Below are 16,515 nucleotides of genomic sequence, written 5' to 3'. Positions count from 1 at the left end.
CCTAGAACTAAGGAGAAGCTTCCTAACAGTGAGAACAATTAAGCAGTGGAACGGCTTGCCTCTGGAAGTTGTGGGTTCTCCATCACTGGAGGTTTTCAAGAAGAGACTGAGCAGCCATTTGTCTGAAACGGTATTGAGAAGGGGGTTGGACTAGAAGACCTCCAAGATCCCTTCCAGCCCTATAATTCTATGGAAATATGACACCGGAGACAAGGTCTAAGATGTCTAAAGGTTGGCAATGTGAAAAATATAAAAGGATATTTTATCGCGCATGGTGATCTGAAAAACCGAAAAGGTACTGGGAACAAATACATACTGTGATATGGAGAGTTTTGAAAACAAATCTTCAGATGAAACCGAAACTTTTCTTATTAGGACTGATGGACACTCAAATGCAAAAGGCTGATGGAGAATTGGTTTTATACATGGGAAGTATGCAAGGCTATTATATGCACAACGATGGAGCACTGCAGAAAGACCAATAAATGGAGGAATGGATTGTGAAGCCGGCTGAGTTTGCAGAAACGGCTCAATGGACTTCTTTGATTAAGGAGAGAACTACAATTACTTTTTTTAAAAAAAAACAACCGGGAAACACTTTGCAGACTTTTTGCTGGAAATGGATAAAAATGAAGCCATTTCAGGATGTCATGATGAAAAAGGGCCATTGATGGGAAAAAGGGAACGATGATAGGCCAGATGGGAGAGGGTAACTGCTCTGTGTGCGGATAACTTTTATTATTATTATTATTGACTTTTTAGAATCTCCTTTCCTCTTTCCTCTTCTCCCTTTCTGCGGTTTTTAAAACCTTTGTAAAATCTTCCTTTCATCAAAAAATATTCACAAAAATAAAGCGATTAAGGGGACCAGAATGATAGTATATAGGTAGTCCTTGACTTACAACTGACTATTCATTTAGTGACCATTCAAAAGGGACTTATGACCATTTTTCATACTTTTGGGCCATTGCAGCATCCCTTTGCTCGTGTGATCAAAATTCGGATGTTTGGCAACTGGCTCGTATTTATGACCTTTGCGGTGTCTCCTTTTGCGACCATCCGACAAGCAAAGTCAATGGGGGAAGCCAGATTCACTTAACAACCAGGTTACTAACTTAAAACCTCAGCGATTCATTTAACAACTGCGGCAAGTAAGGCCGTAACATGGGGCAAAATTCCCTTAGCAACCGTCTTGATTAGCAACTGAAATTTCAAGCTCATTTTTGGCCATAAATCAAGGACTACCTTTCATGTATTGCCACATACACCCAGCTCTGTGTTTGTTTGTTTTTTTTTCAGTTCTAGGAAGCAACTGAGGGCCTGCAAATGTATTTTCTATTAAACTACCCACCTTAGAACAAGGCAGGAGAAAGGAGAGAGAGAGATCCCATCACGGTTTAAGAAAAGGTTGCTTTTTAATTCACATATTTACAGTGTAATACAAGTCAACGTGGCATCATGCTAGCTGTGCAGTTACCTATACATGTTGGAATATCTATCTATCTATCTATATATAAATAAGGAAAGGTGAAACCCTGGTCTTTTTCTGCACCAATTCTGGCTGCCGAGCTGGACAAGAAGCAACACACATGATAACTTACAAGAAACAGTGAGTGCCTAGAATTGTGAGACAAGAGTCAAAATGTTTTGACGTTGGCTGTGCTTTTCCACTCCAGCAGGTGCAGAGAAGTGCCCATCCCTCCCTCCATGATCTTGGAGGGTGCCTTACATGTAGGATGTCAACACCCCTTGCTCTCAGAGTCCGTAGCAGCAGTGGGGCAGAAAATATCTCCCCCTCCCAATTCATTGCAACATTCTCCGGGTGAGAGAGGAGGGGAGAGCGATAGAAGGACGACACAAGGAAGGCAAAATTTCTTCCTTCTGTTCTTCTGGAGTGTCTAGCAATTGCTGCATGTAACAGGAAGTGCCCAGCAAGACGTGCCCCGTGGCTTGCATGGTGAAGAGGGTCCAGCGCAGAACTTCTCTGAGAAAAGCAGGAGAAATTGGAGAGAGAAAGAGAGAGAGATGGTCAGGGAGCACCAAGGCCACCTAGACGGTTTACAATCATCGTTTTGAGGTTCTCTTTGAACTTTGAGCTAACACATTTCATCTCTTATTATTTAAAACTTTTTTTTTTTGCTCTGTGCTTTGCTGGAAAAACTCCCCTTTCTGGACGCTTCCACGAGCACCCCAAGAGATCTTAGATTTACAGCATGCAGAGACATGACATGAAAGGAAGTGAGGTGAGGAGGGAAGAGGAAAAGAACACACTTGGGTGCTATGTCTAAACAACACATGGAAGAAGAGCAACAAAGCGACATGCATAGACAGGACCTTGGTTTACGGGGAGATCCACGGTTAGTTCCAAAGCATTTCTTGATGCAGAGCCTTTGCCCTTTTCTGAGCCAAGCACAATTCTGGGAATTGAATCTTAGCATTGTCAAGATTGAGAAACACTCTTTTCTCCCATTAATAGAAGCCTGAATTGGAATCTCAGGATAACAGCCAAAATCACGGTTGGTTATCGTTTTCCTGACTGAGCCCATTCCTGCTGTATCTGGACTGTAACATTAACATGGGAACTTAACCCTTACGGCCCACAAATTTTGGGGTAGTATGTTCAATAAAACCTGGCAAAGATCCAGTCAGTCTTTCTTTCTTTCTTTCTTTCTTTCTTTCTTTCTTTCTTTCTTTCTTTCTTTCTTTCTTTCTTTCTTTTCTTCTTTCTTCCCCTCCCTCCCTCTCTCTTTCTTTCTTTCCCTCCCTCCCTCCCTCCCACTTTCTTTCTTTCTTTCTTTCTTTCTTTCTTTCTTTCTTTCTTTCTTTCTTTCTTTCTTTCTTTCTTTCTTTCTTTCTTTCTTGTGCCCCCCCATCTCATCAGAGGTGAGAAACATTCAAACTCGTACGCATTAAAATAGTAAAACAATAAGTCATAATAAAACGTGAGACACTGGTGAGCAAATTGTGGAGGAATCCTAAAGGATTACGAATCCCAAAGGATTATGGGAAGGGCCAACCCAGGGAGGCAAAGAGACTTACTTCATCATCCTCTTGGCCCCATAGCATTGCATATCGTAGGACATGGTGTAGGTCCCATAAAGAGTGGCCTTGACGTTCAAAGAGCCAAAGAAGTCCTGGGGCTTCGTCTTGTACAGATCAAATGTGATGCAGGCCACGTCAATCCGACGCCGAGGCTTGCTGGACAGAGATAGCTGGTAACCAGCTTTCTGGGGACAAAAAAATGGAAAAGCAACCCTTTGAGAGTCTAATGAAGAGAAGGATTGGGGTGACATGATTGCAGTCTTCCAATACTTGAGGTGCAGCCATAGAGAAGAGGGAATTCAGTCTATTTTCCAAAGCACCCGAAGCAACTGGTGGAAACTAATCAAGGAGAGAAGCAACCTGGAATTAAGGAGAAACTTCCTAACAGTGAGGACAATTAACCAGTGGAACAGCTTGCCGTCAAAAGTTGTGGGTGCTCCATCACTGGAGCTTTTGAAAAAGAGAGTGGATAGTCATTTGTGCAGAATGGTATATGATCTCTTGCTTGAGCAGGGGGCTGGACTAGAAGACCTTTAAGATCCCTTCCAAATCGGTTATCCTGTATTGTGTAATTATCACTATTGAACAGAGTCTCTGCATCCAAGTTTTGCACAGCCTCCTTTCCCACGAAGGCTACCTATTGCGGTAGCTTTTGTTTTTCAGGATTCTAGTCCTCGTGATTAAAGAGCAATCCATTCATGACCGGCATTTATAGCCAAGCGAGGAAAATCTGTTTTTCTCCCTTTCTCTTCACCCAAGCATCTCAAACGTAACCCTGAGAGTTATCAATTTCAGCACTTATGTGTTCCATTTCCTTTCTCTAATACGGTTTGCTGGGAATTGCCTTTATCGTGATGATACTTATTTAAACTGCCCTTTTCTTCCATGATCACAGGCAGCTTTACAAGCAGAATAATAAAATGCTCTAGCATTTAAAATCAACTTTCAAATGTTTCATTTCCATAAAACCTGGAGGGAGAGAGTGCTTTTTCGCTTTCAGACAGAATTCTGGATGGCCATCCTTTGCCTCACAAGGGCTGAGCAACCTAGCATTAGCATCCTAGGCTAGGTTCACACAACCCAGGTACTCAATTAACTCATTTGTGACGTATGCAAAAGAGACTTAACTGTTTGCCATGCAACTGAGATGGGCAGTCATATACAGTTACCAAATAAATAAATTAAATTAAAAATAAACCTTCTGATTTCTGGAAACGCCCATTCCAACAGACAATTTTTTCCTAGTGAGCCACTTCCATCTTGTGGCTGTCCTTCTCTACCTAGCCAATAGCGGCTTACTCAAGAAGCCATGGTTCAACCCAACAGCTGGGTGCTTCCAACCTAGATGTGGATTACCATTCTTGGGAAGAAGCCAAGTCAGTGGTGGCTTATTCAAGAAGCCATGGTTAAACCCAACAGACATGTGCTTCCAACTTAGTCAAAGATCCTTTGATCTTCCTTCCCGGGAAGGAAGCAGATGCCCACATTTCTAACCCAACCAGACAATAGTATGTCCTTGAAATGAAGATTAACACATTTTACTGGCTTAAGTCTTAAATTTGGCTCCTCACCTTGGCTGGACGCCACACCTGTCCCTCAGTTAAGGCCAGCAATACCATTCCTTCTTCTAGAGTTTGGAAGAACGCCTCTGATTCTATGCTGGTGCCATCTTCATCCAAGACAACGCTGATGGACCCCACTAAGTCCAGAGCAGTTCGTACCTGCGGTAATAAATTAGATTGGATACCCTGCAGTTCCAGACAGCCTAGGAATCAGGGTTCATTAACAAGGGAGCATCTCTTGAGCAAGCTGGCTTAGAAAGGAAGCTTTGACACTAATAGTTTTTATTTGGATGAAGTGATGAGAAGATCACCCAGTACTTCACCCAGGGCCCATTGGCCTCCGTTAAAAAAAAAAACTGACATGGATTTTGAAAGATTTAGCACTGATGATATTACCTAGTTGGGTGATGAAATATCTGCAAGAAAACCACCAAGTTCAGAGAACACCAAGGACCCCATAATCCATCCACCCATCCATCCATCCATCCATCCATCCATCCATCCATCCCTCCCTCCCTCCCTCCCTCCCTTCCTCCTCCTCCTCCTCCTCCTCCTCTCCCTTCTTGTGCTGATGACGTTACCTAGTTGGGTCATTGTGGAATGTAAGTGAACCGACTGTAGCCTGGAAGCGTCCCTTGACCCCAAGGTGAAACGAGGGGAAAGCTCCAAAGCGCTCAGGCCGTTTCCCCAAAAACAAAATGAATGTAATTGATTGGTGGACAATGGACAGCGGGTGGCTCAGAAGGGGAAAAGGCAATTTTTACTTATGCTATTTTGTGCGCAAAAACTTCAGAACTGGCTTTGCTACTTCTGTGCCTATGTGGAAGTATCAGTAAAGTGATACTTTTGGTAAAAAACACTGTCCCAGGAGTTTATTTTGTTTTCTTTTCTGCATTTACCACTTACTTTTTCAAGCAGGTCGTTCAGACTCTCCGCCATGATGCCTTTGCGCAGGGTGCGCTCGCAGTTGCTCACACGGTACGGCCTGGGACGGGCAGTGGGGCCGCTCAGCAGCTGCTGGGTCGCGGAAGCACTGGCTGAGACACATCTGGAAGAAGAGGAAAGGTCAGTTGAGGGAGGGGGAGAGGATAAAAACGCCCCCCTCTTGGCCAGCCAGGTTTGAACCATCTTCACTCCTCTCCCGTCTTTCCCTATTTCCCTCCTGACTAAGAGCTTTCGTATCCGTGACTTTGCTAGTCAGAAGTTCGCTAAGTTGGATCACGTGACCCCGGGATACTGGCAACCGTCCTAAGTACCAAGCATCTGAAGTTTAATCACGTGACTGCAAAATGGTCACAGAGTCACTTTTTTCAGTGCCACTGTAACCTTGAACAGTCAATTAAATGAATGGTTGTTAAGTCAAGGACTTACCTGTAATTCAAGACGGGGGGGATGAGGGGCTTATCGATTGCTGCTTATCGATCGTGACTTACCTGGAAAGTGATTGGGGGCTGAGAAGATCCAGGTATTTCTTTGCATAATCCATCAGGCTGCAGGGAATAGGATTCAGGCTCTAGGGGAAGAGAGAACTGGGTTAAGGCGTGTTGTTTTCTGAATTTATTTCTGGTTTGAGAAAGGGACATCTTGATGGATGGGGTAGCTAGATAAATAGAAGGCCCCGAGACCGATTTTATACTTTTACTTTGCTTTCTTTGCTTCCTTTTGTCCTTTCCTTCTTCTTTTCTTCCTTTTTTGAGTTTTTTCCAATACTTCCCTGCTCTTGATTGACATGAGCGAACAAGCAAAAACTGCTTTATCTAACCCTCTTTTTCTGCTAAAAACTGAACTCTATGCCTAAGGAGTTTGGGCATTGTCGTCTCCATTTTTTGTGGCTATGAAAAACTGGCCTGGTCCCAAGAGAGCCCCAGAAAGGACAGATCTGAAAAGGAGAAGGCTACAGGTCTCTGATCAAAATAAAAAGAAAAGTGATCGGGCTAAAAGCAGTGGAGTGAGACTTGCCGTGCCAACATCAATCTCCTCCTTCTTGGAAGACTGTTATCATATTTCTGGGGGAAATGGCTTTTTTTTTTTTTCACGATCTCCCTCCTGTGATAATGCTCAAAGTGTAGAACACAGAATCATAGGATTGGAAGGGACCTTGGAGGTCTTCTAGTCCAGCCCTCTGCTCAATCAGGAGACCTTCTTATACCATTCCAGACAAACGCCTATCTAGTCTCTTCTTAAAAACTTCTTTAGGCAAGCAGTTCCGCTGGATAATTGTTCTCAGTGTCAGGAGATTTCTGTTTGTTAGGAAAGAAGCATCCATTGCTTCTTGTCTCCTGCCTTCAGGCTCTTTGGAGAATAAGAGACCCCCCCCTTCTCTGTGACACCCCCTCCAATACAATAACAGCTATCATCTCTTCCCTAATCCCTCTCTTCAATAGGCTAACCAAGATGAGTTTACTTGCCCAGCTAGTTGGAAGGAACCCCTTCCTTTCTCCGCATCCCTCTTTCCTCCCCCTCCCCCATCAAGACCCCCACTTCAAACTTTTCCCTCCCCCCTTGCAAAAAAAAACAAAACCCTCCAGACTTGCCTTTCCAGCTGATCAACTAATCCTGATTTCTCTTCCACTCGGCTGAGGTGTCTCCGGCTTTATAGGAGCCCAGCCCTTGGCCGCCCTTTGGACAGGGAAGGGAGGGAGGACCAGTAACCACAAGGGTTAGGAAAAGTGCCAACCTCGGCAGGCTGTTGCGTCAGGCGGCATGAGGTCTATGGATGCTCAGAGGCTCTTGGGCAATTGGGACAAAGGAGAGTTTTCTGACACCACTGACTTCAGACTGCCCCAAAAGCTTGGATGCCAATCCTAAAGGTTTGATTCAATTGGCATCTGTTTTGGTAGACTGTTCTCTTAGTAGCTGGGGTGGGGTGAGCATGTCCCCAGCTTTGCCAATGCCAGTAACCCCAGAAAAAAAGGCCATGATTTCACTCATCTCCTGTGCCCAGTTCACCCTGTTTTATCTGTGGATTGAATTCAGTTTAATGCAGTCTTTCTCACCCATGGGTGGATGGGTGGACTTCCAAACCAACGGTTTGCGAATTGTGGTTTACTGAACAAGCCACTGTCTGGGTTCACACCACACATGGAGGCCCAGAGCAGACACATCCTGGTTTAGTACAGTCTCTGAACCTAAACGTGGATTTAAGATCTCCCCAAAATGTAGCCACGGCAATTATTTTCTCATGAGTATCATAGTTCGGTGCTCTTTCATATAAAAATGGCATTTTAGGGGAGAAAATTAGACTAAATTTGCTTGTATCCCAGCTTTATTATTTTTACAAATAATTCAAGATGGCAAATATATTCAATATACCTTACTCCTCCTGTTTCCCCCATAACAACAATCCTGGGAGGTGGCTTGGGCTAAGAATGACTGACCCAAGGTCTCCCAGCTGGCTTTCAGGCTATGGTAGGACTAGAACTCCCAGTCTCCTGGTGACTGGCCCAAAGTCACCCAGCTGGCTTTCATACCTAAGGCAGGACTAGAACTCACCATCTCCCAGTTTCCAGACTGGTCCCTTTACCACTAGACCAAATGGTTTCTCTCCCTCCCCCCAGTTAGTTTTCTGTGCATACCCTCCCACACCTCTCCACCCTCCTGTGAAGAAGTATTAGACAAAATGGCCTATTTTGCAGCTGTTGCAGGCTCAGTTTGCTAAACCGTTTGTAAGAAGAAACCCAGCAAGAGATATTTAATATTATGGATGTCACAATAAACAACTTGATTTTGTTACTCAGCAACACCCAAGATGTGAGCCTTTTCCTTCCTGCTGGCCAGCTTGCCATGAACTCTGGACTCCTCACCTTTAACCAGACGTTGTCACTCCCAACAATCACAGGCCAGCATTCTCAGTTAACTGACTCTGAGGCAGCCGAGGCTGTCCCAAGAATTCGGAACCTCAGCTCTTATGACTTAACTCTTCCTTGCTAGGTTGTAAGAAACCCTTAAGGAAAAAATCTATTTAAGAGACTGAATGCAATCATCTATTTATTTGTCATTGCTTTTGTTTTGTTCAAACACAGGCCTTTGGGATACAAATTTAATTTTTAAGCAGTTTGATTCTACTGGGGGAACAGTGTTGCAAAAAGCCAATTGTAGCCCATCCGGATGGGATCGGCTGCAGTGGACTAAAATTGACTAAATAAATTAAAGCAAGTTTCTGGTCCTTATGGGAAACAGTTATTCAGTTCACACCAGTTTTATGTGGTTATTTAGAGTTTTTAATTAGCCACCCAGAGCTACGATAGTGAGACTTGGGGGTAGGGGAACTATACAAATCAGATTCCTAATAAAATTAGTTGAGGTTCTACATCATGCTTTTCGCTAAGTCGACAAACCAAAAGAGCGAAGTTCACATATCATACTATGTACAATAAACCATGTTAGGGTTCACACAATATGCTAAGAGAATGTCTTGGAAGTGGGAGCTACTGCTAACGTGTTCTACAGCTAGCAGCAGTCCCACAACACTGACAGAATAGTTTAGGAGTAAAACTTGGCTTCACAAACCACGCCAAAGCAAAGCCAAAGCAGCCTTTTGTTTGGCTTTGTAACAAGCTGTGTTTAAAGCCATGGAACAAACCATGGTTAGAACAAAACCCTGGTTAGAGCCAGGTCTTGTAGCAAGGGGAAAGAAAACAGCTGACCCACAAAGAAACCCAAACTTATCAACCCTTGCTATCACAAGGTCCAAAATTATGATATGTTCATTCATAGCCAGATAACATGCTAATTGTACTTAATTGTTCGAATTGAATCATAAACGAAGTAAATGCAATGTATTCCCCAACTCACTCAGTCCCCTCCCCCCCCCAAACTAACACTCAAAACTTTCCCATTCAATTAAAAACCCTACCCATTTTTTATAGGCACTGCAACTCATGGAAAAGGACAGAGTTTCCGTTGTGGAGTTGCGGCTGCCATCTTGACTTTTCCATCCTCTTCACCCATGGAGTTAGCCCCCCCCCATCCCCAAACCCACCTACTTCATGCACATTTCCTTGGTGGGTGTGGACCAGTCCCTCTTTCTCAGTCCAGTAACTGAGTAGCTGGCAATTTGCAGGAATAAAACTGCAGGCCAGAATGCTACAGTCACAATACCTCTCCAGTCTTTGGAAGAAAAGCCAAATGGCTAAATAAAGAAGGAGCCCTACCTGCTTGGCACTTGGGCAAATGTCCTTTGGCAGAGCTATCCTTAACCTGGATAAGCTTATGGTACAAATATGGTGAGACTCTGGAAAGAGTGCAGAGCAGAGCAACAAAGATGATTGGGAGGCTGGAGGCTAAAACGTATGAAGAACAGTTGCAAGAATTGGGTTTGTCTAGTTTAGGGGAAAAAAGGATTAGGGGAGACATGATAGCCGTATCTCAGGGGCTGCCACAAAGAAGAAGGAGTCAAGCTATTCTCCAAAGCGCCTGAAGGCAGGACGAGAAGTAACAGATAGAAACTTATCAAGGAGAGAAGCAACCTAGAACTAAGAAGAAATTTCCTGACAGTGAGAACAATTAATTGGTGGAAAAAGCTTGCCTCCAGAAGTTGTGGATGCTCCAACATTGGAGCTTTTTAAGAAGAGATTGGACAACGACTTGTCTGAAATGGTATACGGTCTCCTGCTTGAGCAGGCGGTTGGACTAGAAGACCTCCAAGGTCCCCTCCAACTCTGTCATTCTCTTAAATGAAGACCAAAGTCACTGAAATCCAGCATGCTCGCCATTTCATCTGCTTACCAGAGATCTCTTCCCCTCCTTTCCCACTGACCAAGCGGCTACAGCAACTCAACCCCAGTTTGTTTTTCAGGACTGGGAAAGCTCTGCTCTTATAGCCGGACACACCCATCTCCTTCCCCTTGATCTCCTCCCCTTAATTTCCTATCCCAGCCTCGTGGTGATCAGGGGAAGCGGTAGAACCGCTCCATGCTGATTAATTGTTCTCACTGTCTCTTTAATGATCTTTTGACTTTTAGTTCTTGTCCTGCGCCCAGGGGCTTTGGAGAATAACTTGACCCCTTCCTCAAGTACTTGAAGACAATGATCATGTCCTCCTAAGCCTTCTCTTTAATAGGCTAGACATATCTCACTCCCTAAATTGTTCATCCTACCTAAAGAAAAGAAGAAATAGGGGAGACATGATAGCAGTGTTCCAGTATCTGAGGGGCTGCCACAAGGAAGAGGGGGTCACGTTGTTTACCAAAGCACCAGAGGGCAGGACGAGAAACAATGGTTGGAAACTGATCAGAGAGAGAAGCAACCTGGAATTAAGGAGAAACTTCCTGACAGTGAGGACAATCAACCAGTGGAACAGCTTGCCTCCAGAAGTTGTGGGTGCTCCATCACTGGAGGTTTTTAAGAAGAGATTGGACATTCACCTGTCTGAGATGGTATAGGTTATCCTGCTTGAGCAGGGGGCTGGACTAGAAGACCTCCAAGGTCTCTTCCAACTCTATTCTATTCTATTTAGCCTCGTATCCTCGTGAAAGCCTACATGCCAGGAGCCCAGCTCCCAGAATCCCGAGCTGCTTTGCTCAAGAATGTGGAGAATTGTGATCCAAACTCACCTGGAAGGACAAAATGTTGGGAAGTAGTTGCCAACTGCTGGCTATTTCCCCCCACTCCTGGCACAATCACTTCCCTCCGCGCGTCGCCCCCATTATGCAGAAAAGACATCTGAAACCAAAGAACAGCCTGTTCCTTACCTGAGAGCCCAGCCAAGGGAGGCAGGAAGTGTGTCCATGTGTGTGTGTGAGTGAAGGAGAGAATGCAAGATGATTTCTGAAGAAAATTCAGGGCTGAGTGCCAACTGTCTCCATCCTCCTTCTCCTTATTGATTATGTTGAAGAGGGTTGGTGTTTTTTGTGGAATGCTTCCTTCAGAAGACCTATCAGATGATGTGTAAAATGGAGAGATGCAGAAGGAAATGGCTTCTGCATTCCCTCAACATCTGTTCAGACAGATACTTGTCCTCTTTGCAGTTCCAAATATCCTGGTGTAGGAAGGCCCTCCTCCCCAGATTAAAATATTCTTTATTCTTAGTATTAAAAAGAGGCAGAATATTATATTTCCCCAAAGGAGGAATGGAGAAAAATCTTAACAAAGGCAGAAAGCAGCCCCAGTCTTTCTTAATAACCTCAAGCAGAAGCCTCAAGTCTATTTGTGCTAGTATTTTCATCTTTTTTGGCAGCAGAATTATCAATGGACTGTCTAAAGCGATGTTTCTCATGCTGGGCTGGAGAATTCTGGGAATTGAAGTCCACCCATTTTAAAGCTGCTGAAATGGAGAAACAGTACTACCCCAAAACACCATTCTAAGCCAATAATAAGCTTAGAATCAAATAAACTGCTGCTCGCTTTGAATAGCAGAAATGCTTCTTTTTCAAACCCTTCAGCATATGATTCATTTAAAATGACAATAATGGGAAGTTTATTGAATTCTTGGTTGCCAATCACATTTCGGAAATGCAATTAAATGTCGCTGTTACTTAAAGGCCAAAAATAAAAAAGTGAAAAATCACACACACACACAAAAAGTTCATTTAGTGGCCACTCAAAATTACAACTACACGGAAAAGAGGGACATATGACCATTTTTCACACTTATGACCGTTCTGGCATCACCACGGTCACATGATCAAAATTTGGATGCGAGGCATCTGGCTCATATTTATGACGATTGCAGCATCCTGGGGCCAATAGGAAGCTGGATTCACTTAACAACTGTGTTACTAACTTAACAACTGCAGCGATCCACTTAACATTCATAGCAAGAAAGGTTGTAAACTGGGGCAAAACTCACTCTACAAATGTCTCGCTTAGCGACATAAATTTTGGGCTCAATTGTGGCCATAATTCAAGGACTGCCTGTCCTTGTTTCCATGAATCAAATGAGCGCTGTTCTTGAACTAGGCCATGTCCTTGGGGACCAACAAAACGGGAGTGTGAGTTAATTTAATTCACTTAGTAAACTCTAAAACTAATTCTAGGTGGATGGTTAGTTATGGACTGGGCTGAGTGGGGCAAAACGAAGTGGTCACAACCAGAGTGCCTGAAAAAGCAAAATTTAGCAAGAGATGGATGTCTTATGCTGCAGGTTACTATTTATTTATATGTTCATTTCCCTTAAAGTATTTAAACCTTACCTCTGGTGCTATGTGTTTTCTAGAAGACATGCATTGTTAAAGATACATTTTGATGTGTTTAAAAGGCAGTATAAGATTTAAAAGCAGCAAGGCAACAAAAAGATATTGAACTGTATTTTGATGTATTATGATCAAAGATCAGCCAATGTTGAAATATGTAAAGAATGTGAAGGATGGATGGATGGATAGATGGATGGATGGATAGATAAAATAGAAACAGAGATAGAGACAGAGACAGAGATACATAAATAGATAAAAGATAGATTAGATAGATAGATAGATAGATAGATAGATAGATAGATAGACATATGTAAATAGATAAAAGATTAGATAAATAGATAGATAGATAGATAGATAGACAGAGAGATAGATCAATATAGAGATAGAATGATAAGATAGAGATAGAGAGATGACAGATAGATAGATCAATAGAGAGAGATAGAAAGAAGATAGACATACATAAATAGATATAAGATAGATTAGATAGATAGATAGATCAATAGAGATAGAGACATAGAATGATAAGATAGATATATAGAGAGATGATAGACAGACAGACAGACAAACTCAGAAGAAACTCCAGCTGCATTTAATGGTGCTTCCTGATGCTTTTTGCCACATTCATTTCCCCTCTGTTCTCTGTTACCGTTCATGAGCATCATTTCCCAAATCGGCTAGCTTATCTTCTCATAGGGCCCTGCGAGTTTAAGCATTCCCCATTAATCAGCCGATTAATCTACTGCAATAAAAGAGCGCTTTTGTTGATTAATTGGCAGGGGAGTCTATTAATTGGTGAGGCTGTGGATGAAGCAGAGGCTTGTTTATTTCCTGGGACTCTTCCTACCTAGTGAGTTAATGCAACCGGGAATTACTCCAGTGAGTAACTGTAAAGAAATGTAATTGCAAGTGACCTTCTCCTTTTTAATAATGACTGGCAATGCTGCTAATTATGTTCTTCTACCTTCCTTAACGGTCAAACTCCTTCCTCTGGATCCTTTAAAAGGGATCCAGTTAAGCCTCAACTGATTGCCTGCCTGGTCCTCCTCTCAAATGGGAATCCCTGGGTGGTGTGGAACTACAGTCTCCATCCTTCCTGGCCAGCAGTGGCCCATGGGTGGGCTGAGGAAGGCTGCCCTGAGCCTTCAGATTAAACAGGACATTAATGAAATGGGGGAGGGGGGAGAATCATCAACATACTGGCTTCATAAGAAGGAGAGTTGGCAGGTTTTTGCAGACTGCAGAAAAGCTTGTGTTTCTCAAAAATAAAATAAAAAAAACCAACCAAAAAGGAACATATTTTCCAAGGAATATTATGAGAAAATTGTATTTTTCAAGAAAACAGTGTTTCTCAAAGGAAATGCAAAGATTTTCTGAGGAAAAAAAAATAGGTGTTTCATTAAGGACATGTAATACAAATTAAGCTATGCCCCCCCAAGGGAAACGGGACCTCCTGAAGGAAATAAAATGCAAACTACATTTTTCAAGGAACACGGGATTTCCCAAAAGGAAATATAAATGCTAATAAAGCTACGTCTCCCAAGAAAATCGATCATGACTTTCTTGAGATCAATATTTTGCAAAGAAAATAAAATATGCACAGAAAAGTACCAGGAAAACTGTTAGTTCATTTTTAACTCAGGAAAATTATAATTTCCCTCAAGGAAACCATTGATTTCCAGGGAAATATTCTGATGGCTGAAATGAGATGACTGTTCGATCTTGCAAACTCTTTTGCAAATCGAACTGAGACCAGGGTCCATTCCTAGGCTAGAACCTATGACTCTTGTGACAAAGCTGACATGCCACAATGTTTTGGGTGATACGCATCAGCACCCAGGAACTACTCTTGAAAGCACATTTTAATATGATTTTCGGACGTTCTGGGGGTCTGTGCTGAACTGCAAACTACACCCTTTCATTTTATTCCATTTTATTTGCAGGGAGGAAAAAAAGCAGAGATTAAAACCAACAGAGGCCTCCCTAGCAGAGTGGCTGGTGAACACGTCCTTGATGAGAACAAAACTGTGACTCACTTACCTGCGTTTTCAGCAGCATTAAGCTCTTTTCTATTAGCTATTTTGCAGCCAGAGAGAGAAATGGATGTAAGAGCTCTGACAGGTGGACTCTTGTAAGGAGAATAAATTGGGGCACAATTGCAGTTTAAGTCACAAATTGCAAAGACGCCTGACCAAGAGCTTCCATCACGATTGCAAGTTCGAGGCCCAGGTTGTTTTCTGTTTGCAAGGATCTGCCCGAAGGATCTTTTTTCCCCTGCCTCTTTTTTAAAGTATGGTGTGGACGTGATAATAATATGGCTGGCTGCACAGTCAGCCAAATGCTCAGACTGGATTTGGCACTTTTGTCCACCTGCCAAGTCCTTCCCAAGAGAGACAGATGTGATTGTTGGTTGGAGTTAAAGATCTCACTGCAGGATGTAAGTTGTTCCAAGTAAAGCTGCCTTTTGCAATTGATTGATGGGGATTTTGTCATTGCCGATGGCTGCTGAAGTATTGTTCCAGATGTTTTGGCCTTTCACCCAAGGTGTCTATCACTACTGGGACCACCTGTCAAGAGTGAAAAATCTGGCAGCTATGTTCTTTATCCAGCTAGGTAATCTCACTCCTGTGAATCCCACTTTCCCTTATACTGTTGACGTTACCTAGCCAGGTCATGAAACGTCTGCAAGAAAACCACCAAAGTCACAGAGCGCTAAGGATTCCACAGTTTAACCCTGAGCTACAAGTATTGTTTTCTATAAGCCTGTGAGAATTCCCAAACCTGGAAAAATGTAGAACAATGGTGCAGCTGCTATCCAATCTCACCAAGCTTTTTTTTTCTCCCCAAAAAAATATTCGGCAAATTTTAATCAGCTATTTGAAATTAGCTGAAGCTAATTTTCTCCTGTCCAGTCCTAACCAGCAGAGCTGCCACAGACCTTTAGCATTGTATCACTTTTGTTCCCACGAAAGCGGAAGACTCGTTCTTCCCTTTCCACATTTATGCTTCCTATTCATCCTCGTCAATTGTTGAGGAGCAAAGTTTCATTCATGTCACGCTCGCCCGCCCTTGATGTCTTCCTTCCCTCTTTTTAAAGACTTCTGACAAAGCTTCCATCTGCTGGCCTTCTCTTCTCTGTCGGGGCTCTGACTGATTCCTTTTCATTCTGCTAACTTGCCACCCTGCACATTTTCTCTTTGTTCTTCCTTGCACATTGTTCCCCAAACACAATTGGGGAGCAATGGAAGAAGGGTGGAGAATGGACTAAGCTTTTTCCTGAAGCTAGTAAAAGAGGAGGTCACCCTATTCTCCAAAGCACATGAAGACAGAAGGAGAAGCAATGGATGAAAACTAATCAAGGACAGACAAAACCAACCTAATTCCCTGTTGAATTGAACTGGGGCAAGTCAGCCATGGCGAGTTGGCCAAGGTGAGTTGTTCCATCCCAAAAAACGGTTGCAGGAACTGGGTGTTTCTAGTCTAACAAAGAGTAGGACTATCGGTGACATGATAGCAGTCCAGTATCTCAGGGGCTGCCACAAAAAAGAAGGAGTCAAGCTATTTGCAAAAGCCCCTGAAGGCAGGACAAGAAGCAACAGATGGAAACTGATCAAGGAGAGAAGCAACCTAGAACTAAGGAGAAATTTCCTGACAGTGAGAGCAATCAATCAGTGGAACGGCTTGTCTCCAGAGGTTGTGGGTGCTCCATCTCTTTTAAATAAGAGACTGGGCAACCAGTTGTCTGAAATGTATTTGCTATTTATTGTGTGTGTGTGTTTTGG

At 43.1% G+C, this 16,515-nt stretch overlaps 1 protein-coding gene across 4 annotated transcripts; it reads right to left on the bottom strand.

Annotated features, from left to right (window-relative positions):
- Positions 1-1,396: 1,396 nt before the first annotated feature.
- Positions 1,397-11,399, bottom strand: LOC120303249 (cell death activator CIDE-3-like). 4 transcript variants are annotated; one of them, XM_039332622.1, is made up of 6 exons: positions 11,297-11,399; positions 6,038-6,117; positions 5,511-5,652; positions 4,614-4,763; positions 3,040-3,227; positions 1,397-1,984 (listed from the first exon to the last, which is right to left on the bottom strand). In XM_039332622.1, the coding sequence occupies exons 2-6, from the start codon at positions 6,088-6,090 to the stop codon at positions 1,804-1,806; spliced, it is 714 nt and encodes a 237-aa protein (XP_039188556.1). In that variant the 5' UTR covers positions 6,091-6,117; positions 11,297-11,399; the 3' UTR covers positions 1,397-1,803. The 4 variants fall into 4 exon arrangements, with proteins under 4 accessions (XP_039188556.1, XP_039188553.1, XP_039188555.1 ...); XM_039332619.1 differs by lacking the exon at positions 11,297-11,399 and adding an exon at positions 7,139-7,209; XM_039332621.1 differs by lacking the exon at positions 11,297-11,399 and adding an exon at positions 6,247-6,662.
- Between the last annotated feature and the right edge of the window lie 5,116 nt (positions 11,400-16,515).

This window comes from Crotalus tigris, unplaced genomic scaffold, assembly GCF_016545835.1.
Source record: "Crotalus tigris isolate CLP2741 ecotype Arizona unplaced genomic scaffold, ASM1654583v1 scf7180000024461.5605484, whole genome shotgun sequence".
Classification (NCBI taxonomy): Eukaryota; Metazoa; Chordata; class Lepidosauria; order Squamata; family Viperidae; genus Crotalus; species Crotalus tigris.
Note: the sequence above shows the minus strand (reverse complement) of the source record. Positions and strands in the feature narration are given on the sequence as shown.

What these genes read in the sequence shown, in the direction of transcription:
- LOC120303249 (XM_039332622.1), bottom strand. Translation starts at nt 6,090, where the DNA reads ATGGATTATGCAAAGAAATACCTGGATCTTCTCAGCCCCCAATCACTT. An exon ending in AGCCCCCAATCACTTTCCAG is followed by an intron (nt 5,653 to 6,037) that starts GTAAGTCACGAT and finishes CTCTTCTTCCAG; the next exon opens with ATGTGTCTCAGCCAGTGCTT. An exon ending in AGGTGTGGCGTCCAGCCAAG is followed by an intron (nt 3,228 to 4,613) that starts GTGAGGAGCCAA and finishes TTTTGTCCCCAG; the next exon opens with AAAGCTGGTTACCAGCTATC.